This window comes from Dendrobates tinctorius, unplaced genomic scaffold (genome assembly GCF_039654945.1).
Source record: "Dendrobates tinctorius isolate UK_male_01 unplaced genomic scaffold, ASM3965494v1 ptg000145l, whole genome shotgun sequence".
Classification (NCBI taxonomy): domain Eukaryota; kingdom Metazoa; phylum Chordata; class Amphibia; order Anura; family Dendrobatidae; genus Dendrobates; species Dendrobates tinctorius.
The window spans coordinates 10198907-10224779 of NW_027361812.1; the positions used below are offsets into that span (position 1 = coordinate 10198907).

The 25873-nt window shown below is 45.5% G+C and overlaps 1 protein-coding gene across 1 annotated transcript in view; it reads left to right on the plus strand.

Annotated features, from left to right (window-relative positions):
- TNS2 (tensin 2) overlaps positions 1-25873 on the plus strand; it is a 256747-nt gene that overhangs the window by 133846 nt on the left and 97028 nt on the right. Inside the window, exons 4-5 of the mRNA XM_073546168.1 lie at positions 7079-7117; positions 9268-9306. Of these exons, the coding sequence (XP_073402269.1) occupies positions 7079-7117; positions 9268-9306 (78 nt within the window). The remainder of the gene's footprint in view (positions 1-7078; positions 7118-9267; positions 9307-25873) is intronic.

Consider the following 25873-nt stretch of genomic DNA (forward strand, 5'->3'; position numbering starts at 1 on the left):
CTTCCTGCACCAGTATGCTGCAGTCTGGAGCCTTCAGAGAGAGAGCTGAGCGTCAGAGATCCATACTACTGAGACATCGGCCTCTGGGCAACTCTGGCTATGGTTGCCCAGGGGCACCGGTATTGCCCGCAGATGCGGCTAAAGTTTTATTGCCTATTGCCCTTTCTTTTGGTCAGAAATCTCAGTGTGTGAACGCATATGTGGATTGTGGATCTGAAGGGAATTTTATGGATTCTTTGGTTGCTAAAAGTCTCGGTGTACCCCTATTAAGACTTAATGCCCCTATAAAAACTACGGCTATTAATGGCACATCTATTGTCCAGGAGGGGGTTAAATTTGTTACTGACAAAATCACTATGTCGGTGGGAGCATTGCATACCGAGGTTATGTCATTTTTTGTGATGGATAATTTGTCTGCTGCAGTCATTTTGGGGATGCCATGGCTACGCCAGCATAATCCAGTCATCGACTGGCACCTAGGCGATGTTATACGCTGGAGTTCACACTGTCAGGAAAACTGCATGTCGCTAACAGTAAACCAAGTTAAAGTTAAACCCCTCCACATACCGTTTGCCTTCAGAGATTTTGAGGATGTCTTTTCTATTGCAAAATCTGAAAAGCTACCCCCTCACAGAAAGTATGATTGCCCTATAGATCTGATTCCAGATGCCCGTCTCCCAAAAGGGAGAATATTTAATCTCTCAGGTCCAGAGCGTCAGGCTATAAACGAGTACATAGCTGATAGCTTAAAAAAGGGGTTTATTAGACCGTCCATTTCACCAGTTGGAGCTGGCTTCTTCTTTGTAGAAAAGAAAGATGGTGGTCTCACACCCTGCATTGACTACTGGGAATTGAATGCAATCAGCGTCGGACTGGCCCACCGGAGAACCGGAGGATTCTCCGGTGGGCCCTGGCATCTGGTGGGCCCTGGCACCTGCAGGCATACAGGGCCAGCAGTTGCCTAGGGCCCCCGCTGCTCCAGGGGCCCCCAGCCAGTGGTGTGTCGCACACCATGCAGCTGCTATGGGGGCCCCTGCCAGCGGAGCAGCAGCGGGTGTCAGGAGGCAGGAGCCCCTGTCCCCGCTGCTAAAGAGAAATGAATATTCACTGCGAAGCAGTGAATATCATTTCAGGTCTCCACCCCCAGAGGCCCCGCCCCCAGCCCAGTAAGCCGCTCTGCATCTATAAATCAGGGCCGGCGCCGCCCTCAGTCCCCTCTGCTCCTGACTCACAGCCAGTGCGCGATGACGTCACTACATCGCGCACCCGCTGTGTGTCTGGCAGATGGGACAGCTCCTGACACTGAAGCCGGGATCAGCATGGGAGCGAGGAGGAGAGGTGAGTATTGTGGTTTTTTTTTTTTTTATATCTCTCTCGCTCTTTCTATCTGTCTCTCTATCTATCTATCTATCTATCTATCTATCTATCTATCTATCTCTATATATCTCTCTCTCTCTATCTCTCTTATATCTATCTTTCTATCTCTATCTATTATCTATATCTATCTATCTCTATATCTATCTCTATCTATTATCTATATCTATCTATTTCTATATCTATCTCTATCTATCGCTCTATCTTTATATCTATCTTTCTACCTCTACATCTATCTCTATATCTATCTATCTCTATATCTTTCTATATATATCTCTATATCTATTATCTCCTATATCTATCTCTATATATATCTCTATATCTATTTTTATTTATAGCCATCTATCTATATATATTTATCTCTGTATCTATCTATATATGTCTATATTATTATTATTATTATTATTATTATATTATTATATCTGTATATCTCTATCTATTATCTATCTCTATCTATATATCTATCTATAGCTATCTATCTCTATATCTATCTATCCATTATCTATTTTCTATCTCTATATCTATCTACCTATCTATCTATCTATCTATATTTCTTTCTAGATCTATCTTTATATCTATCTCTATCTATCTCTGTGAATCTTTCTATCTATATCTATCCATTATCTACTTTCTATCCATTATCTACTATCTATCTCTATATCTATCTATTTCTACATCTATCTTTCTATCTATATCTATCTAACTCTATATCTATATAGCATTATACCCTATGAGGGGGCAGCATTATACCCTATGAGGGGGTGCATTATTCCCTATGAGGGGGGCAGTATTATACCCTATGAGGGGGGCAGTATTATACCCTATGAGGGGGGCAGTATTATACCCTATGAGGAGGCAGCATTATACCCTATGAGGAGGCAGCATTATACCCTATGAGGAGGCAGCATTATACCCTATGAGGGGGGGGGCTGCATTATTCCCTATGAGGGGGGGGCTGCATTATTCCCTATGAGGGGGGGGCTGCATTATTCCCTATGAGGGGGGCAGTATTATACCCTATGAGGGGGGCAGTATTATACCCTATGAGGGGGCAGCATTATACCCTATGAGGGGGTGCAGCATTATACCCTATGAGGGGGTGCAGCATTATACCCTATGAGGGGGTGCATTATTCCCTATGAGGGGGGCAGTATTATACCCTATGAGGGGGGCAGCATTATACCCTATGAGGGGGTGCATTATTCCCTATGAGGGGGGCAGCATTATACCCTATGAGGGGGGCAGCATTATACCCTATGAGGGGGGCAGCATTATACCCTATGAGGGGGGCAGTATTATACCCTATGAGGGGGTGCATTATACCCTATGAGGGGGTGCATTATACCCTATGAGGGGGTGTATTATACCCTATGAGGGGGGCAGTATTATACCCTATGAGGGGGGCAGTATTATACCCTATGAGGGGGGCAGTATTATATTCTATGAGATGGCTGCATTATATTCTATGAGATGGCTGCATTATACTATGTGAGGGGGCTGCTTTATATTCTATGAGGGGGCTACCCCAACTCCTGCTACATAATTAAGACATGTACAACCTTATATTATACCCGGATATTAGCGTGTTTTACCGCATAATTGGTGGTCTGGTATTTAACTCTATGCAGCTACATAGTGGGCCCCAAGAATGATTTTCTCTGGTGGGCCCAAGGTGTTCCAGTCCGACGCTGAATGCAATCACTATAAAGAACCAGTACCCGCTTCCACTCATCCCTGATCTTTTTAATCAGCTAATGGGAGCCCGTTGGTTTACTAAACTGGACCTCCGGGGGGCATACAATCTAGTTCGCATAAGAGACGGGGATGAGTGGAAAACAGCCTTTAATACCCCTCTTGGCCACTTTGAGTACCTGGTAATGCCCTTCGGACTCAGTAACGCACCTGCCGTGTTCCAGCACTTTGTAAATGACATTTTCAGGGACATTTGTGGGGTGTATGTCGTCGTGTATTGAGATGACATTTTGATTTTTTCTGCTGACCCTGTGACACATGCTCAGCACGTTCGCTCTGTACTGCAGAGACTGCGAGAACACTCCCTGTTTGCTAAACTGGAGAAATGTGTTTTTTTTGCGGAGGAGGTACAATTTTTAGGATATGTGGTTTCAAGCACAGGCTTCCGTATGGATCCTGCCAAGATCCAACCTATTAAAACTTGGGTGCAACCCAAGTCGCTAAAAGCGCTGCAGCGATTTTTAGGGTTTGCAAATTATTACCGAAAATTCATCAGGGGTTTCTCCGAAATTGCTAAACCACTCACGGATTTGACCCGAAAAGGGGCAGACGTGACCAATTGGAACCCTGAGGCAATTCAGGCTTTTGCTACGTTAAAAGAGTGCTTTGTAGCCAACCCAGTTTTTGTTCAGCCTGATCTGGACTGCCCGTTTATTGTAGAGGTGGACGCCTCTGAGGTCGGAGTGGGAGCAGTGCTGTCGCAAGGCACTGCATCACTCACTCAGCTTCGCCCATGTGCCTTTTTCTCCTGCAAATTCTCTGCCACTGAGAAGAATTACGATATAGGTAATCGGGAGTCATTGGCGATCAAATGGGCCTTCGAGGAATGGCGCCACTTCCTCGAAGGCGCCAAACATAAGATCACTGTGATTACAGATCACAAGAATCTGACTTACCTGGAGTCAGCAAAAAGATTAAATCCTAGACAAGCGAGGTGGGCCTTGTTCTTCTCTAGGTTTGATTTCTTAATAACCTTTCGTCCTGGTACCAAAAATGTGAGGGCTGATGCTCTCTCTCGAAGTTTCTGCCCCTCACAGGCTGAGGACTCGGAGCCAGTTCCAATACTGGCCAATGGTATTGTTGTGTCGGCTGTGTCTCTGGACCTTCTGGAGGAGATCCGTAGGTCCCCAGAACCAGCCCCTGACTCGACGCCCCCCCAGAAATTGTTTGTTCCAGCGCCGTTTCGCCTACAAGTTCTGAAGGAGTCGCACGACTCCGTCCTGGCAGGCCATCCTGGGGTAAATAATACCGCCAGACTTGTGACTAGGAGTTTTTGGTGGCCAACGGTAGTTAAGGACTGCAAGGATTATGTACTAGCTTGTGAAATCTGTGCTCGCGCCAAGTCCCCTCACAATCGGCCTGCCGGCTGGCTCCAGTCCTTGCCCGCTCCAGAGAGTCCATGGACCCACATCTCCATGGACTTCATTACTGACCTACCACCCTCAGAGGGGAAGACATGTATCTGGGTGGTGGTGGACAGGTTCAGTAAGCAATGTCATTTTGTTCCCCTCTCTGGATTACCTAATTCAGAAACTGAGTAAGTTGTTTATTGTTCATGTAATAAGGCTGCATGGCGCTCCAGAGAATATCGTGTCCGACCGAGGTACCCAGTTTGTTTCCAAATTCTGGAGAGCATTCTGCAAACGTATTGGTATTGAATTATCCTTCTCCTCCGCTTACCACCCTGAGACCAATGGTCAAACGGAGCGTACCAACCAGGCTCTAGAGCAATATCTTCGCTGCTATGTCTCGGAACATCAGTCTGATTGGGCGGAACATCTCCCATTAGCTGAGTTCGCTCTAAATAACCAGTACCAGGAATCTATCAAAACCACCCCGTTCTGCAATCATGGTTTGCACCCACGTTTTGGTTCATTTTCGGCCAAGATGTCGGAGCTTCCGGGAGTAGAGAATTCCATACGTCACTTAAGGACAATCTGGTCGGAGGTGAACACAAACTTGAAAGGGTCCCAGGTCAGGCAGGCTTCGGCCGCAAATAAACGGAGGTCCACGGGGCCGCACCTAGGAGTTGGGGACAAAGTTTGGCTGTCTACCAGAAACATTAAGCTTAAGGTGCCATCTGCCAAACTGGGGCCCAGGTAATTAACCCGGTAGCCTTTCGTTTAAGGCTCCCTCAGTCTTTTAAAATTCCTAATGTTTTCCACAAATCCCTTCTCAAGGTGTACCGCTCCCCAATTCATCCCGTCCAGTCCCCTCCTCCTCCAGTTTTGGTCAAGGGTGCCTTGGAGTACGAAGTCCAGGGCATCCTTGATTCCCGTTTAGTGAGAAAGTCTGTGCAATATTTAGTTCATTGGAAAGGCTATGGCCCAGAGGAGAGGTCCTGGGTCCCCGCTAGTGACATTCATGCCAAGGGGTTGATTAGAAGGTTTCACCTCCTTCACCCTGATAAACCGGGTTTTGAGGGTCCGGAGGCCCCTCTTGGAGGGGGGGTACTGTCACGTTTCCGCCAGACTTAGGGCCTGCTGCTCCGGTCGCGGCCTCTAGGAGGCGCCGGACCGCCACTTTATCGTCAGACTCAGGGACGGCTGTTCCTGCCTCGGCCACTGGACAGGGCCGTGGTTCTGTCACGTCAGGCTCAGAGCCTACTGTCCCGGCTTTAGCCTCTAGGAGGCGCCGGTCTGTCACGTCGCCGTTAAATTCTGGGTCTGCTGCTCCTGTCGCGGTCACTAGGAGGCGCCATGGCTCGCCCGGGAGTTATGGTGCTGACAGAGTAAGGGCACCTGCGCAGGCATCTGGTGGACGCAGGCTCCACCCCTCTGTCAGTCATCAAGAGGTTACTGCATCTCCATCTGGCCTGGTCCTGGGGGCGGTACTGATGACATCATCAGTCCAGGAACCTATGAGGGGTGACCTGATCCCTGAAATACCTTGGGACTGGTCTTGCAAGCCGCCGGATATATTCTTGGTTCCCCTGTGTGTTACTGTGTGAATTGCTTTCTGACTGACTGACTTTGGCCTGGACTTCTGACTCTCCTTCTGCCTAACGATTCTGTACCTCTGCGACTCTCCTGGTTTATGACTTTCGGCCTGAATCTGACTCTGCTTCTGCCTAACGATTCTGTACCTCTGCTACTCTCCTGGTTTATGACTCTCGGCCTGAATCTGACTCTGCTTCTGTCTACCGTTTTTGTACCATTGCTGCCCGACTGGTTTAGACTCGCATATCTCCATGTTTGTGTCCTGTATTGGAACACCTTTCTGGCGACCGTCCTGCTCTGTTCACTGCTCCTATTCAGACAGCGCCTCCTGGGCTCTGCTATAAATCCAGATCCCTGTATAGGGGTAAAGGGTATCAGTGTTTCTCGGGGTGTTGCCTGGCTGCAGCCCAGACCCGCAGGCGGACGTCACAGGATGCTTTTCAGGAACTGGCCTAGGTCCCTTAGCTCCAATTAAGGGAAATCTTGATACATCAGCATACAAAACAATTTAGAAAACTGTAGCTTCCTACTTTGTGGGAACAGTTTGGGGAAGACCCTTTTCTGTTCCCCATCACTGTGCCTCAGTGCCCAAAGCAAGGCCTATAAAGCTTTGGTAGGGGAAGGTTGTGTGGAACAACCTGACTGCCCACACAAAGCCCTGATCCACGCCTCATATTTTTTAGATGAACTAGAACAGAATTTGTGAACCTGGCTCTCTTGTCCAACATCAGTGTCTGAACTCACAAATGCTCTTCTGGACAAATGGGCCAAAAAGTGCCATAGATACAGTTCAAAGTCTGGTAGAAATCCTTTCCAGAAAAGTGGATGTAGTTATAGCTACAAAAGGGACCAACTTTATATTAATACCTATGAGTTAAAAATAGGATGTCATATAATTTCTTGTAGGTGTAATGTCATGGTGTCCCAATAGTTTTGTTGCTTTATAGCGTATGCTTTATTCCAATTCTATTTTGCCTTGTTTTGTGACCCATGCTCTTACTCCCTTGTTGCAGGTACCCCCAGGTTGCTCTTCTCCCCCACCAGCTGACATGGTGAGTAGGTTACCCATGCATTTTTCTTAGATGTCACTTGTTTGGGTAGCAGAAACACCCAAAATAGGTGCACACTGGTCTCCTCTCATCTAAGGACTCTTCCTCCAATGATATTATAGAAGTGTTTTGGCTTCAGCAAATATTTTCTAATATGCTTTCTGTATCAATGACTCGTGTTTTTTGTGTAAGATCTCTTCTTTCTGTAGGAGCCTTCATTGTATAGTCACAGGGACTGAAAGACACAGTTAACCTGTAATCAGTCCTGTACCTGTCTGCCCACCACAAGGCCTGGTCAGAATTTAACGATCGTTTATCAGTGGCCACTCAGAGGACTTCTTTTGAAGCACCTCCTTTTTATGGCATCATTCAGAAAAAAGATTGCTGCACTGCTCGGTGTACAGACCCAATGGACAGGCGGCTGCCGCGATGGCCTTGGGCAAAAGGCACTGACCTAGAGTTATACAAACAGAAATGAAGAGCTGACCTTAGTATTGTCCAAACGAAAAGAAATGTGAATGAAAGTGTAACCTTTGTTATGTCTTTTCCATGCTGATTGTGTCAGTCATGTCTAAGCACCTTATCCCGACACTAACAGCGTAGCCAAAGAGAGACACTATCGAACTCTGGCTGCACGGTTCGTTTTGGGTTCTTAATGTCAGCTAGCATATGACTGACGCAATCAATATGGAAAATATATACTAAAGATTAGATTGTAATCCATGTTTTTTTCACGTTTAGACCTTTAGAGTTGGTTACTTATTGTTTAACCCTTTAGATGCAACAGCCAGTAATAATCACGGTATCTAAGGCCTGTTTCACACTTCAGTTTTTTCTTGTCTGTTAAATCCGCCAAAATGGCGGAAAGCGGATCCTTTGGTAACTGAAGTTAACGGATGCCAGCGGACCGGTTTTTTGACTGATCCGTTGGCTGAAGAATTTTAAAGGAACCGCAGTCAGGGGACGAGAGAGAGAGAGAGAGATATCATTCCTACGGGCATGCACAGTACAAAAATGCGGATCCTTCAGCCAAAAAAAGTTACAAGCTCCGTCCGGGCATGTCGGCGGACGCAAAAAAATTGGCGGATCCGCAAAAAAACGGATCCGACGGATGGCCATCCATCAAGATCCGCCAGTAATGCAAGTCAATGGGAAAAAAAACGGATCCGCCAAACAAAATGGCGGATCCGTTTTTTTAGGAAAACGGCGGATCTTGACTGATGGAAAAAAACTGAAGTGTGAAACAGGCCTAAGCAGTTTGACAGAGACGGAGAGACGAGTGGTTACCCACTGCCAAAAAAAAAGAATGGCAGAATTGATGTTCTTTTAAATTTCCTATGTGGATTTTCTGTAATTATGGACCATGGATATATCCCTGGTGTCGAACTGGGATGCCTATGGACAACCAATGATATTGACTCAGGGATGCCTAGGGTCAACCAGTGATATTGACTCGGGGATGCCTAGGGTCAACCAGTGATATTGACTCGGGGATGCCTAGGGACAACCAGTGATATTGACTCGGGGATGCCTAGGGACAACCAGTGATAATGACTCGGGGATGCCTAGGGACAACCAGTGATAATGACTCGGGGATGCCTAGGGACAACCAGTGATAATGACTCGGGGATGCCTTGGGTCAACCAAGTGTATTGTTTCAGCTACAGGTTATGTCAGAAGGTTGTGGACCCACTACTACACAGAGGCTCACCGGGGAATTCAACCCCCCCCCCCCCCCCCCCCGTGGGCCAATCTGAGCTTGCATATTCTACACTAATTGATGTGAATTGGTGTTAGCAGAAATTGTTAGAAAACTTAAAATACTTTCCTGCTTATGCCATACATTAATTTTGGAGCTAGCATCCATCTTTCCTGAAGAAGATCTCCGAGATGTTTACAATGCAGATTTTATGGTGCTAGTTTTTCTTTAGGTTTATCCATTTTTTTTAATTACTTTCTGAATTTTCCATATTTATTTTTTCTTTTATTTGTAAATAAAAAAAAATATTTAGAGAAGATCAACTTTGTAGCCAAAAAACTACAGATAAAAGAATTGTTGCGTATAAGTCTTTATATGAACTCTTTGTAAGGTTGATGGGGATACGCGGGATATAACCAGTTATGTATATACTGACCTATGCGCTTTCCTGCAGAGGAGAAGAACAGCTCCAGGCCCATGCATCCAGCACATGGTAAGGAGATAGGGGGTTAATAAATGCAGGGAAAAGTGGAGGGGCTGGCAAGGAAGGGGTGATGGAAATGAGCAGGACATGGCTGCGTTTCTGTGTGAAGTTGTTTTCCTTGGCTGAATATATGGAGAGAGTGACACAGCCAGTTCTAGAGAAGATGAGGAGGGGCGAGAAAAAGGAAATTTCAGGAACACACTGCGGTACACAGATCTTTTTGAAAACTCTGTATATTATGGGCCCGATTCATCATTTGAGAAAGTCCCTTTTTCTTTCTCTTGTGTTATTTGATGATTTTTTTTGTGCCAAATTCATCAAAATAGTTCACATGGTTCCTGAATTTTGCAAAAACTGTTTTTTTTCCTCGGTCTTTTACCATTTTTGCAACACAAAAAGTTGCAATAATTGCAGGAAAAAAAATCTGGCATATATGAAATCACTCCTGCCAGAACTGAAGTACATTTGCAGCAAATTTTGCAACTTTTTGAAAAGCAACAATTGATAAATTAGACAAAAACATCTTCAAAACAGGTGCAAATGAAAAGATGATTTTGGTGCAAAGTTAAAAAAAAGGTGAAATATTTTTGAGTTGAAGTCACCAGGAAGTGGAAAGGACTTGAATATGTGGTTTGAAGGAGAGATCAGTGTCAAGGATAACCCCAAGGCAGCGAGCTTGTGGGACTGGAGAGAGTGGGAAACCATTTACATTAATGGATAAGTCCGTTGGGGGGGTCACATGAGATGGGGGAAAGATTATGAATTCTGTTTTGTCCATGTTAAGTTTTAGAAATCTAGCGGAGAAGAAAGATGAAATAGCAGACAGACATTGTGGGATTCTGGTTAGTAGGGAGGTGATATCTGGTCCAGAGATGTAGATCTGTGGGTCATCAGCATAGAGGTGATACTGAAAGCCGTGAGATTCTATGAGCTCTCCGAGGCCAAAGGTGTAAATGGAGAAGAGCAGAGGCCCTAGGTCTAAACCTTGTGGGACTCCGACTGATAGGGGGCACGGTGAGGAGGTGGTGTGCGAGTGGGAAATGCTGAATGTCCAGTCTGTTAGGTAAGACGCAATCCAAGATAGAGCCAAGTCTTTGATACCAAGTGATGAGAGGGTCTGTAGTAATAGGGAATGGTCCACTGTGTCAAAGGCAGAGGACAGGTCCAGGAGGAGGAGGACAGAGTAGTGTCGCTTGGCCTTGGCGGCTAGTAGGTCATTGGTGACCTTAGTTAGGGCAGTTTCAGTGGAGTGGTGCGGCCGGAAGCCAGATTGTAAGTGGTCAAGGAGGGAGCAAGAAGAGAAGTGGGAGGACAGTCCATGCCTAACATCTCAGCTTATTATTACTCTAATCTTATTAAGCAAAGTCTATGTTGGTGGTCAACTGGCCATATACCTTCATGGGTGGACTTGGAATTTTATTTTAATAAAAATTCCCCTCCTTGTTCTCTTATTTTGACTCTATTGACATCTAAGCATTTATCTCCATCTAATCATCCAATTTTTATGGCTGCTATTGTGGCTTGGAGGAAGTTTTTTAAATTTAAGAGTGGTTTTTCTAGGATTCAACTCCTGTTGAGGCTTCCTCTCTCTTTTCTGGCCTCTGTTTATTCATTCGATTTGGATTCTACTTGGGCTGACTGGGGTATTTCTAAATTAAATGACAGCTTTGATGGTCATAAATTTGTATCTTTTGCTCATCTTAAGAATAGGTTTGGGGTTCCCTCCTCTGCTTTTCTACACTTTACTATGTTGAAAGAATTTTTGACTCCACTGGTGACTCGCTAACCTCCGCTATCGGAGCCAGCGATCAATATTTTATGCAACTCAGGCCATAATATTTTTTAGTCTACTCGTTATATCTACCAGTGGTTCAACGATGATTCTGCATTTATAAAATCCACATATATGAAAAAATGGGAATCGGTTTTGAATTTTTCTGTTACCCCAGATGTTTGGGAACTGACCATGTCTCTAACCTATTCTGCTACCATGTCTATGACTCTCCATGAGTCCTACTTTAAAATCATATCGAGATGGTACTGTTCGCCATCTCGTCTAGCTTTTATCAACCCTTCCACCTCCCCTCTCTGTTGGAGGGATTGCGGGCATCATGGTAGCCTTTCCCATTTATTTTGGTTTTGTCCACGTCTTCGGCATTTTTGGGACGACATCTCCTCTCTTATTTCTCATATTTTAAATCAATCAGATTTTTCACTGACTCCTCAGTTCGCCCTGCTCTCGTTGGATGCAAGTCGTTTGAATCCTTCTGTTTGGAAATTGGTTATTCATTTACTTTTGGTTTCTAAAAATGAAATTGCGTTTTATTGGAAATCCACTCGAGTGCCCTCTTCACTCGATATTATTGCAAAGCTGACTTTACATAAGTCATATGAGCAAAAATTGGCGTTGCTGAATGGCTGTCTTCCTTCCTTTATAAAGAAATGGTCTCGCTGGCTGGAAATGTTTCCATGAGTTCTTATTATTATTATTTATAGTCTGGTTGTGTTTTTTTATTTTTTCTTTCATGTGTCATGAATGCCTCATGATTAGTGTTGAGCATTCCGATACCGCAAGTATCGGGTATCGGCCGATACTTGCTGTATCGGAATTCCGATACCGACTTCCGATATTTTTTCAATATCGGAATTCGGCATCGGAATCGGAAGTTCAGTTGATTGACGGCCTGACGTCATCATGATGCGCGGTGTGTGCGCATCATGATGCGCCGTCATTTCCGGCCTTCCGGGGGTCTCTGCCGGCCTGCCGGGGGGCTGTGCCGGCCTGCCGGGGGGCTGTGTGGACTGCCCGGGGTCTCTGCCGGCCTGCCGGGGGGCTGTGCCGGCCTGCCGGGGGGCTGTGCACCCTGTGGGGGTCTGTACCGGCCTGCCGGGGGGCTGTGCCGGCCTGCCGGGGGGCTGTGCTGATGTCCGGGGGTCTGTGCAAGCATCGTCCGATGGGACTACAAGTCCCATCGGGCGATGCCTGCTACCATGACAGTGATTGACACATTAGCCAATGATGGGACAGTAGTAGTCCCATCATCCGGCTAATGTGTTAAATGTTAAAAAAAAAAAAAAAAAAAAAATACTACATACATACTACATGCATGCTACATACATACTACATACATACTACATATATACTACATACATGCTACATACATACTACATATATACTACATACATACTACATACATACTGCATGCTACATACATACTACATACATACTACATACATACTACATATATACTACATGCTACATACATACCACATACATACTACATGCATGCTACATATATACTACATGCATGCTACATACATACTACATATATACTACATGCATGCTACATACATACTACATGCTACATGCATGCTACATACATACTACATACATGCTACATATATACTACATACATACTACATATATACTACATGCATGCTACATATATACTACATACATACTACATATATACTACATACATGCTACATACATACTACATACATACTACATATATACTACATGCATGCTACATATATACTACATGCTACATACATACCACATACATACTACATACATGCTACATATATACTACATGCATGCTACATACATACTACATATATACTACATGCATGCTACATACATACTACATGCTACATGCATGCTACATACATACTACATACATACTACATGCTACATACATACCACATATATACTACATACATACAATACATTCATACAATACATACATAGACATACAGTACATATAACATAGAGTAACATACTTACCAATACTTGTCACATTGTTCCCCGAAGCCATTGTCTTTCCGGAATAAATATTAACATAACAAACCACAAAAATACTCACCCACGATCCGAAGCAGTCCACGAGTGTGTCCCACGACGATCTTGGGTAGAGAACTGCAGCATCAGATGATGCTGCCGTTCTCTACGGGCTGCAGGAATCCAATGACGGAAGGTAGGTATCCTTCCGCACTGTATTCCTCCGCCACTTAAAAAAAAAAAAGTCCCTAGTCTCACTTTATGCCATTGCTGTGTGGGAAATTCCCACACAGCAATGGCATAAAGTGAGACTAGGGACTTTTTTTTTTTTTAAGTGGCGGAGGAATACAGTGCGGAAGGATACCTACCTTCCGTCATTGGATTCCTGCAGCCCGTAGAGAACGGCAGCATCAGCTGATGCTGCAGTTCTCTACCCAAGATCGTCGTGGGACACACTCGTGGACTGCTTCGGATCGTGGGTGAGTATTTTTGTGGTTTGTTATGTTAATATTTATTCCGTAGACGACAATGGCTTCGGGGAACAATGTGACAAGTATTGGTAAGTATGTTACTCTATGTTATATGTACTGTATGTCTATGTATGTATTGTATGAATGTATTGTATGTATGTAGTATATATGTGGTATGTATGTAGCATGTAGTATGTATGTAGTATGTATGTAGCATGCATGTAGCATGTAGTATGTATGTAGCATGCATGTAGTATATATGTAGTATGTATGTAGCATGCATGTAGTATATATGTAGCATGTATGTAGTATGTATGTGGTATGTATGTAGCATGTAGTATATATGTAGCATGCATGTAGTATATATGTAGTATGTATGTAGTATATATGTAGTATGTATGTAGTATATATGTAGCATGCATGTAGTATATATGTAGTATGTATGTAGTATATATGTAGCATGCATGTAGTATATATGTAGTATGTATGTAGTATATATGTAGCATGTATGTAGTATGTATGTAGCATGCATGTAGCATGTAGTATGTATGTAGCATGCATGTAGTATATATGTAGTATGTATGTAGCATGCATGTAGTATATATGTAGCATGCATGTAGTATATATGTAGTATGTATGTAGTATATATGTAGCATGTATGTAGTATGTATGTAGCATGCATGTAGCATGTAGTATGTATGTAGCATGCATGTAGTATATATGTAGTATGTATGTAGCATGCATGTAGTATATATGTAGCATGCATGTAGTATATATGTAGTATGTATGTTGCATGTAGTATGAATGTAGCATGTATGTAGTATGAATGTAGCATGTATGTAGTATGTAGTATGAATGTAGCATGTAATTTTTTTTTTTTTTTTTTTTTACATTTAACACATTAGCCGGATGATGGGACTACTACTGTCCCATCATTGGCTAATGTGTCAATCACTGTCATGGTAGCAGGCATCGCCCGATGGGACTTGTAGTCCCATCGGACGATGCCTGCACAGACCCCCGGAGCCTGCACAGCCCCCCGGCAGGCCGGCACAGCCCCCCGGCAGGCCGGCACAGCCCCCCGGCAGGCCGGCACAGCCCCCCGGAGCCTGCACAGACCCCCTGGCAGGCCGGCACAGCCCCCTGGCAGGCCGGCACAGCCCCCCGGCAGGCCGGCACAGCCCCCCGGCAGGCCGGCACAGCCCCCCGGAGCCTGCACAGACCACCGGCAGGCCGGCACAGACCACTGGAGCCTACACAGACCCCCTGGCAGGCCGGCACAGCCCCCCGAAAGGCCCGTACAGACCCCAGAGAGGCTGTACAAGGGCAGGAAAGGGTTTTTCTTATTCCGATACCGGAAGTCCCATAGACTTGAATGGGACTTCCGGTATCGGAATCGGCGATACCGATACTTTTTTTAAAGATCGGCCGATACCATCCGATACGATACTTTGAAGTATCGGATGGTATCGCTCAACTCTACTCATGATATTGCATTTATGTATGCTCTCTTATAAAATGTTAATAAAATTGTTTGGAGAAGGGAGGACAGTCCAAGATGGACGTGTTGTTCCAGTAGCTTTGAGGCATAGCCAGTGGCCTGTAGTAATATGTACATGGTTGGAGACGGATTTTACATGGAAATCATGAAAGTGATTCAATGGCGTGTAAAGGATCGGCCACGGTGAAGAGAATTCTTTCCTGGATGGAACTTGTTGTTATTCATGACCTTCTGGCTTTATTCTGCTTTTTGTGCTGTTGTTGCTCCTGAATAAACACCACAAGTCACTTTTCTCATTAGAGTTTTGCAATCCTGTGCTGAAACAAGAGGGAAACAAGGGGAGTGTCGGCGCTGCGGAGAATTGTATAACTGCTCCACTGTGGGAACAGGATTATTGTGTGCTGAAGTAGATCCCACAGCCTGAATGTTCTGCCCTATCTCAGGAGATTGTATTGTTTCATATAAGTGCAGCCCTATAAACCCACATTCATGGCGGCTACACAGTCCGAGCCCAGTGGTACCTGCCCTCCGCTAGCTATTAGTAATAGTCTTTATCGAGCAAGAGCTATGGAAAGTGCCCAGAATTAATGATAATAATCACATAGGTCATTATACCGGCCTCTCTTATGCTCTATAATGTCTTATTTAATTTATGGGGCATGTAGAAAGAGAAAGTGCGTGAGATGAGTTTGAGAAATAACTAGGTATTTAGCAGATTTACAGATAATTAGAGAGATAGATGATAGAACAAAAGATAGATAAGATAGATAGATGATAAATAGATAGAAGATAGATATAGATAGATAGATGACTGATAATAGATTATAGATAGATAATAGATAGATAGATAGACACATAAATTAGTGACTTTAAAAAGGTGGTAATGAAAAAATGAATATCGAGCAAACAAAAAACAAACTCAAAACACACAAAACTAGACAAATAAAAAACACAAAAGCAATAATAAATCTCCAGTGTATTAAAGTTTATTTCCACATAATATTTTTAGAGTGCTGCCTTTTTCCAGAATTTATTTATTATTCTGACTCATGGATATGTAGAACGTATGGTGCCTGGATAGACCTCTCTTTCTGGGCCCTTTCCGTATCGACCTGTACTCACGTTCATACCGATTAGGCCTCTTTCACACATCAGGTTTTCGCCGTCAGGCGCGATCCGGCACTTTTGACAGAAACCGGATCCGGCGAAATGCAATGCCGGATCCGTTTTCCCCCCCATTGACTTGCATTTGCGCCGGATCGCGCCGGATGGCCATGCGTTTCATCCGGTTTTCGCCGGATCCGGCAATGTGTCGCGATCCGGCGTCTGGAAAAAACGGCTACTGTAACGTTTTTTGTCTCCGGCGAAAAAGCCGGACACGCCGGATCCGGCGCGTCCGGCTTTTTCACACAATGAAAGCCTATGAGCGCTGCAATGCGCCGGATCCGGTTTTTTGGTCTGAGCATGCTCAGTGGCTCTGCCCACAGGAGATATATAAAAGCAAGACAATGGGACCCTCAGCCACACCCAACATGCCACCCAAGCCAAGAACCAGGAGCAGGAGAAGGCAGCAGACATCTGCAGCAGCAGCACCATCAGCACCACCCCAAATGGAGCAGCAAATGGAACATGCTGAGGAGGGGAGTCCAGCAGCAGATGAGAGACGGTAATTATCAAATCCCCCATTCCTCCAAACTAGGGCCATGGAATATCAAGATATTCATTGGCCCTTTGTTTCTCTTTATTCAACAGCCGCCAAAGAGATGCAGCAGCAGCAGCAGCAGCAGCAGAAATGGCATCACTGGCAGCAGCAACAGCAGCAGCAATACCCACAGCCATGGAGTCTGGCCATCAACAGGACAGCACATCTTCTTCTGGGAGCCCTCCCTCGCATCGTCAGCGTTTGATGGTAAGTTTTTATTTCCAAAATCCATCATCTCTGTAATATATGTCTATTCATTGCCTTTTATTTCAAAACAGGAATCACAAGATGAAGAGGAGCTCCCAGAAGAAGAAGGAAGGGGTGGACAGACACCTGGAGTGGGCTCACAATTGGTAAGTTTTTTGCATCAAACGCAGAAACACAACATCACACTACACACAACACATAGAAAACAATGTTCTGCAGACCACACACAGCAAACAAATGCCTACATCCAAAGACATAACATTTTTTGTTTTCTTCTCTAGTCTTCCCAATCTGGTGCTCGGCCAAGAGGTCCTCGCAGTGCCTCCCAGGGTCGTCGGCGACAGCAACGCGGCGGTCACCAGCGTGTAAGTATAAATATTTTTGCTTTGTTTTTTTGCACTTTTTATTTCATTTCTTTTGTGGAGGCTAATTATGTTATTTTTGTCTTTTTCTTTAACAGCCTTCACAGCGTGCTCCCGACGGTGAGGATGGAGGGATTGATGTGGACCGCCTCATCGATCTCGTCAGAGAAAGGGAGCCGCTCTGGAATATGGCTGACCGCCGCCACGCTGACCTGATCGTTACCCGACGACTCTGGGAGGAAATCTGTTCGCTCCTTGTGGGCCGCTGGGAGGACCTCGATGTTCGGGCCCAGATTAAAGAGCGTAAGTATATACAGTACCGGTTGCTTGATGTAAACCAGTGTTTCCCGAACTCCAGTCCTCGTGGTCCCCACGGATCATGTGTTCAGGATTTCTATTTACTATGGAAATCCTGAAAACATGACCCCTGGGGACCATGAGGACTGGAGTTTGTGAAACACTGATGTTGTATACTAACCACTCCTTTCTCGTTTCAGGGAACAGAATTGTGAATCGGTGGCGGTCTGTGAGGGATCGTTTCAAGAAGGAGTTCAATAAAGAGATGCGGGCCCCGAGTGGATCTGGAGGACGCAGGAGCAAGTACAAGTACGCACAAGCCCTGTCGTTCCTCCGGGAAACAATGCTCACCAGAAGGTAAATATTACACACCACATGTGAAAAAAATGTTAGATGTAACTTTTTTTTTTCAGCCAGGGCCATACCATGTCAGTATTTTAATTGTTTTTTTTTCTCTTTATTCCACAGCACGGTGAGCAGCACTCGGGAGCCTGCACGATTGGACCCTTCTGAGGCGATCCCTGAGGAGACCGGCACCGAGGGACACTTCAACCGCCCCGGTACATCTGCACCTTCCCAGCCTTCCCACACATTCGACCCATCTGTCCCATCCACCAGCACAGGAGCATCGTGGCCGCCTACATTACATGAAGCTGCTGGTGAGGAGATCGCTTTCCCTTTACCCCACCCTTCTGCCCCTGCCACCTCTAGTACACCTGCGGGTACTGGGCGGCAGCGGCAGAGGGGTCAGGAAAAGACTTATGCGCCAGAGTTCTTGCATCTGAATGCATCTTTCCAGAACTGTCTAAAAGTCTTGTCAGAGCAAATCTCCGCAGGCTTTCAGCAGATCAACTCCAGCATTCTGGAGGTGAAGACACTTCTGCAAACCATGCATTCAGAAGCAAGATCTTCGCCAAACCACACCTTTTTCAGGTCTGTTGTGGAGCGCATGGCAACACTATCTCCTACCCAGCAGATGCATGTAATGCATTCGTGCCACGGTGCTTTACAGCAGGTTACCTCCCAACCTCCACCTCCCACCACTGTAGTTCCTCCACCTGCACCCCCTCCAGCCACTTTCCATCCTCCCCCTCCTATTACATCTGCACCCCCTCCAGCCACTTTCCATCCTCCCCCTCCTATTACATCTGCACCCCCTCCAGCCACTTTCCATCCTCCCCCTCCTATTACATACCAGCAACCTCACCAGTACCAGCAACCTCCCCAGTACCAGACATCTCCCCACTTCCAGCAACCTGCCCCGTACCAAACTCCTTCCCCGTACCAAACTCCTTCCCCATACAACTTTCCATCAACATCATCTGCTCCTACAGTCCCTGCCCAACCCTCCACTCCACCGCCCACCACCTCTTCTGCCTCCCACATGTCCACCCATTCTGTAGCTTTTTCCACACCTTCACCTCTAACTGTTCCTTCCCCACCACGATCCCAGTCCTCTCTCCACACACCCAGTGTCGAAGTGTCCCGCAGCCCCTCCAGCAGTATTTCCACCCCACAGTACACAGATTTGTAATGTGTGTTTTTTGTAATAAAAATGCCCATTGGGTTTAAAACCTTTATTAAAAAAGTTTTTTGCACTTTAAAAACATTTTACAAAAAAAAAAAAAATTTTAAATAAAAGTTAAATTATCGTTTCACAATGGTTGTCTGTCATTTCTTTCTGCGGCGAACTATGTTTAAAAAAAAAGGTTACATACAGGGTATTTCAAAGGTAAAAAGGTATTCAAAACCAGGTATATAACTGTGGGTAAATTTTAGCTTTTTGCCACAGTTGTGTTCCTGGTTGTGTTTGAAGCAAAGTATTTCACCTAAAAAGTTGTGTTTATTGTTGGTGATTTCCTACCAATGTACACAACTTTTGTTAAAAGGTGAAATACTTTGCATAAAACACAACCAGGTACACACCTGTGGCCTAAAGGTAAAAATAGTAAGACCATGACAAGATAGCCAACTTTGGTTGGCAAAGGTATATACTGTTGGTCCAGAAGGTACACAAGTTTGGTTAGGGCACAAATCTTTCACACTCTGTCATCCCAGTGTACTCTGCCTTGAGGTGACATAAAGTATAGTGGAAAATTGTCCCTGAAACCGTCACAGAACTTTTAGTGGTAATATTTCCAATGACAACATCCATCTTCGCCAGTAACTTGCTCTTCCAACCTGCACTTTCTTCTCTACAACCTGTCAAAGAAGGGCTGTAGGAACATGCTATATATAGTTTTCCAGTAGCCAATCCCGTTCGGAAGGCCACAAGGGTCAATTTTAAAAACCGGATCCGGCGTAATCCGTCGAAAAACGGATAGAAAAACGGATGAACCGGATGAGACGGATCCGGTTTTGTCTGTCAAGAACAAGACGGATCCGGCAGAAAACCGGATCCGGCACATCAGGTTTTACAAAACATTTGCCGGATCCGGCATTCCGGCACGACGCCGGATCGCGCCTGACGCCGAAAACCTGATGTGTGAAAGTAGCCTTAATCAGACAGCTTAACTCAGCCACGATCTCATGTAAGAAGACTCCAGGAAAAGAGGGATGCTTTAACTGAAATTCTTGTATTATGATGAAAGCAGCAGGTAAAAAGGAATATTCTTCAGAGGACATGTAAGAAGATGCATACAGATGGAGGGACGATCACAAAATGGAGGATAAGGGAGGGAACAAACATACATCACAGGACTACAGGGAGAGAGTTGGGACAAAATACAGGGAAAGGCAAACTTCTGCCTAGCAACAAGGATACAACACAAGCAATGCAAATATTAAATGATTTCCCAAGTCGTGGGACATGACACTCCCCGTCTGAAATCCTTGGATTTCACGATGTCCGTAACTCTTCGAAGTCGTTCGAACCTGAAAAACAAGAGAAAAGAAAAACATGCATGCAATAATAAACATTTTTAAAGTCCATCTCGTTGTTGTTGACCCGTAGATCACACCGGAAGATAAGTCCAAGTCTATTAAACCCATCTTCGGATTGGGGAAGCCGCAAACATGCCAACTCTTCCACCAACCCAGCAATCCAATGGCAATGTTCAAAGTTCAATCCAATGGAAAATGTCAATGTTCAATAAAACTGAGGAATGAGTAGGTATGCTCCCCGCCGTGAGCAACGTCCAGGAGCAATGTTCAGTTCATGTGACGTCCTCCTTTGGTAAAAGCAGCTCGAGATCAGTGACCGGACGGAAGAAGGTTCGGGTAGAGCCCCCTTTTGTCACCTTAACTTCTGTCTTACGCGTCTTTCCGTCCTCACTGGGCATGACCTTGGTGATAAGACCCATTGGCCAGTCGTTACGATGAGCCTCTTTGTCTTTTAAGAGAACAAGGTCTCCGTAGAAGGTAAAGGAATCAATTGCAATGTCCATTTCGTCTCTTACAACTTCAGCAATTTCTACTGCCAGTACTGCAGCGCAAAGTTCGAGTCTGGGTACAGAGTGTGCAGGCTTCGGGGTTAATTTGGCCTTACCCAGGATGAAACCACAATGCACCTTATTAGCTTCTAAGGTCTTCAGATAAGCTACTGCGGCTATGGCTTCTGTAGATGCATCACAGAAAATATGAACTTCTCTTCTGATTGCAGCCAATGATGATCTTGGAGAATAACAACGTGGGACTTGGAGTTGCTCTAAGAACTTCAATGACTTCTTCCATGTCTCCCACCTTTGCTGTTTCTGAGTCGTCAGCGGGGTGTCCCAATCGGTGTTCTCGGCAGTGAGCTGTCTTAACAGTATCTTGCCTTGAATAGTGATGGGTGCTACAAACCCGAGAGGATCGTAGATGCTGTTTATGACAGATAGGACTCCTCGTTTGGTAAAGGGTTTGTCACAGGGCGACACTTGGAAGGTGAAGGTGTCCTGTTTGATATCCCACAGTAGACCAAGGCTGCGCTGTGTGGGAGGAACATCAGAACCTAGGTTGAGGTCCTTTAGGTTCGTGGCATGGTCCTCAGATGGAAACGCGCTCATTACCTCTTGACTGTTAGAGATGATCTTGTGGAGTCTGAGGTTTGATGTGGATAGCATTTCCTGTGTCCTGGAGAGTAGGTCAATTGCCTCTTCACTTGTGGGCAAGGACTTGAGCCCGTCGTCTACGTAGAAGTTCTTCTCTACGAATTGACGAGCATCGGATCCGTACTTTCTCTCACCTTCCTGGGCTGTCCGTCTCAGTCCGTAGATCGCCACAGCAGGTGAAGGACTGTTGCCGAAGACATGGACCTTCATCCGGTAGTCTATGACTTGATTGTTGACATTGTTGTCTTTGTGCCATAGGAACCTAAGATAGTTTCTGCTGTCTTCCTTCATGATGAAGCAATGAAACATCTGCTGGATGTCGGCCATTATAGCAACAGGTTCTTGTCTGAAGCGGATCAATACTCCAAGGAGGCTGTTGTTCAGGTTGGGTCCAGTTAGTAGCAGGTTGTTGAGAGAGAGGCCTTCATACTGAGCACTGGAGTCAAACACCACTCTGATCTGGTTAGGCTTGTGAGGGTGATAGACACCAAAGGATGGAAGGTACCAACATTCTTCTCCTTCCTTCAGTGGTGGCGCAGGTTCAGCATGATCTCTGTCAAAGATGTTCTGCATAAAGTCAATGAAATGCTTCTCCATCTCTGGTTTCCTCTTTAGGGTATGCTTTAAGGATGAGAAACTTGCAGTTGCTTGCTGCAGGTTGTTCGGCAACCTCGCTCTTGGGAAACGAAAGGGTAAAGAAGCTACCCAACTGTTGGAGTCATCTTGAACAAATTCTTTGTCCATAACCTTTATGAATTCTTTATCTTCCCTTGTGGGTGCTAACTTGTTGTCTTCACTTGTGGAATCGAACACTGTTGACCCGAGGTTTTCGTCCCAGGGCTGGAGCATGTTCATGTTGTTGAAGGATTCCTGTTGCCTCTTGGTGTTGCTCACTTTCTCTTTCACCCAGTAATGATGTGGGCATGGCTGAAAATGAGTGCTGCGACGATTTGGCAAGATGTGTGTTTTGCAAGAGGAGATGTTATTAGGTCTCTTCATCTTGTGTATGCAAACATCGCCTATAATTAGCCAGCCTAGATCAAAGCATTGGGCAAATGGTGCGTCGTGTGGTCCGTTAATTTGCTGACGTACCTTGTGCAGCCGGAGAATGTCTCTGCCAAGCAGAATCAGGATATCTGCGCTGTTGTTGAGGGCTGGTATCTTGTTTGCTATCCCCTTGAGATGTGGGTGATGAAGAGCAGCCTCTGGCGTTGGGATCTCTTCTCGATTGGATGGAATCTGGTTGCACTCGACAAGTGTGGGTAAGGGTATCTCTACGGTGTTGTCGAGGGATGTCGCCATAAGACCACTGGCCCTTCTCCCAGAGACCTCTGTAACACCGCTGCAGGTACTTAAGGTGTAAGGGTAAGCATTTCCCTTTAAGTTAAACATATCAAAGAGTTCTGACCTTGCAAGTGATCGGTTGCTCTGATCATCCAAGAGGACGTACACCTTCACGGCTTTCTCTGGGTGACCGTTGGGATATACGTTCACCAGGCAAATCTTCGCACAGGACTTGTCCCAGAGACCTTCTCCGCAGACTTCTGTGCATGAAGAAGATATTGTGATATAACTTGCAGTTTGAGCTGCGTCCTCCCCGCCATGGCTCGTGGTGGGGGAAGGAGTACGTGTAGAGTCAGGACGGTATGGGTGGAGTGCTTGTACGTGATCCTCACTGTCACACTCCATACACTTAATTGTAGTTTTACAGTCTTTAGCAAGGTGTTCAGTAGAAGCACAACATCTGTAGCATACCCCGAACTTCTTTAGAAGTTCCTTGCGTTCTTGGAGCGGTTTCTTCCTGAAGCCGATGCACTTTTTTAAGGGATGTGGCTTCTTGTGGATGGGACACTCACGATTTGGGTTCTCTATCTTTTCACCCTTGTTGCTCTTGCCTGGGGCTGATGTTGGTAAGGGAAGAATATCCGTCTTCTTCACTGACACTGGACCCCTGCGGTTTCTGTCATTCGAGCGTGTGCTCACGTATTTAGAGGGAGGTGAAGCTGGGCCACTGGATTCTCCGTAGGAAAAGCTTGGGTCGTTCTTACGCTCTGCAATGTCTTTTATAAACTCACAGAAGTAGGAGAACGGAGGAAATGACACTTGATGGTCTTTCTTGTATTTGGACCCTATTGTAGTCCACTTCTCTTGTACATTGTATGGTAGCTTGGAGATAATGGGGTTTACGCCACGAGCAGTGTCCAGGTAGCTAAGGCCACGTAGGTGGGTGTCTGCCTTGGCCAGCTGGAGCTCTACCAGCAGGTCACTGAGCTCTAGGAACTTTGAACTGTCCTTGCTGGATATCTTTGGAAAACTCTGTAGTCGCTTGAACAGTGCATCCTCTATGGCTTCTGGACTGCCAAAGTTTCTCTCTAGTCTTTCCCATGCAGCCATGAGACCAGCCGTTGGATTACTGATATGTACAGACCTGAGTCTCTTGACACGCTCTGTGGATTGTGGTCCTAACCATCTGATCAGCAGGTCCAGCTCTTCCGCAGCAGTGATGCCGAGGTCACCAGTTACGGTTCTAAAGGCACTTTTCCAACCTCTGTAATTTTCAGGTTGGTCGTCGAACCTTGTGAGACCGGTTTTAGTAAGTTCACGGCGAATCATGTACCTTGCGAAGTCGGACATGTCTGTTCTTTCTGACTTAGGATGCACAATTGTAGGCTGAGCGGTGTTGTACATAGGGGTGGAGACGTCTTGGCCTTGAAACGTGGGGAAGTATGGAGTGGCATATGCATTTAGTCCAGCAACTGGTTTGTTGGGTATAGTTTCTGCTACCTGCGGAGGTGGCACTGTGTGGTTGTCGAGGGTATAATGACCTGCCGGCATATTGGGTTGCATGTAGGTATTAGCCTGTGGAGTTTGGTGAGATGCAGGGTTTTGGCGCATACTGGAATATGAAGGAAGTTCAATTTTGGGAGCATTGTACTGACCTTGAATGCAGGATTCTGTAAGTGGATCGGCATCCTGGTGCTCTGGAGAAGCGTCAACACCATCAGTTGTGTTAGTGATGATCTGCGGTTCGCCATCTTGGCTTAGCACGTAGTCTCTTGTGCGTTCAATAGGGTCTTCTGCCTCCATTTCACACAAACTGACGCTGTCTCTTTGACTCCCACTGATAGCCTGCTCGAGTACCTTTAATTCTGCCATGGCTGTTGCATGCTCACATTCCTTCTCTAGAGCTTCCTTTTCCGCTTTCATGCGTGCCACTTCTGCATCCATTTCTGCTCTTTTGTGCAAAGGCAGCTTGTACCTTAGTAGTTTCAGCCTTAGCACGTGCTCTTATAAGCTGCTCAGTAAGAGTAGAATATTTTGATGAACTTGACATAGATGAACGTTTTGAGTGCTTACACGATTTGGATGAGCAAGTTGATGCATCTGGTGTCCGTGCGATTCTAGCCTCTATCTTGGCTTTAATGTCACGTACAGTGCAGTCTCTTTCAGAATTAAGCTGCTGGAAACCTTGCAATTTGTTTAAAGTCTCTGGGAGATTCAGTTTCTTCAGGAGAATAATATATTGGTCATTCTTCTCCATATACATTTGGCATGCTGTGCATAATTGTTCTAGGACTCCCTCTGGTGGTAACACATGAGAAGCAGGCCTTGATACAGTGTCTATATGACTCAGCACTTTCTTCCATACTGAAGACACATCACTATATAATTCACATTTTGCAGTCTCTAAATTCTCCATGACTTTCCATGTGGGTTTGACCCACGTCTGGGTCTCTTTCCTGTGCTTGTAAGTCTGGTAGGGACATTGTATTCCTTGCTTCAGACATGATTAGATTGCAGGCAGGAAGAGTGGATGATGAGGGTTATACTTCCCACTGTTCAAGGAAATACACAGACTCTGCACAGAGTTGATACTTTGTATCTAATGCTGGAGCAACTGCAGGGTCCTGTGTAATGATGGGAGTAAGGCTACTTTCACACATCAGTTTTTTGCCGTCAGGCAGGATCCGGCTATTTTTAGAAAAAACGGATCCGGCATAAATTTTGGAGAACTGTAGAAACGGATCCGTTTTTTTGCTGGATCCGTCTAGCAAGTTATATCTGTTTCCTGGGGGCTGGCCAATTGGATCTGAGCATGCGCAGACTTAAAAAAACGGATCCGGTGGCTGGATCCATCTTTTTCTGGATCCGGCGCATTCCGGCGCCCATAGACTTTCATTGTAGCAAAAAGCTGGAAGCGCCGGATCCGCGCTTCCGGCTTTTT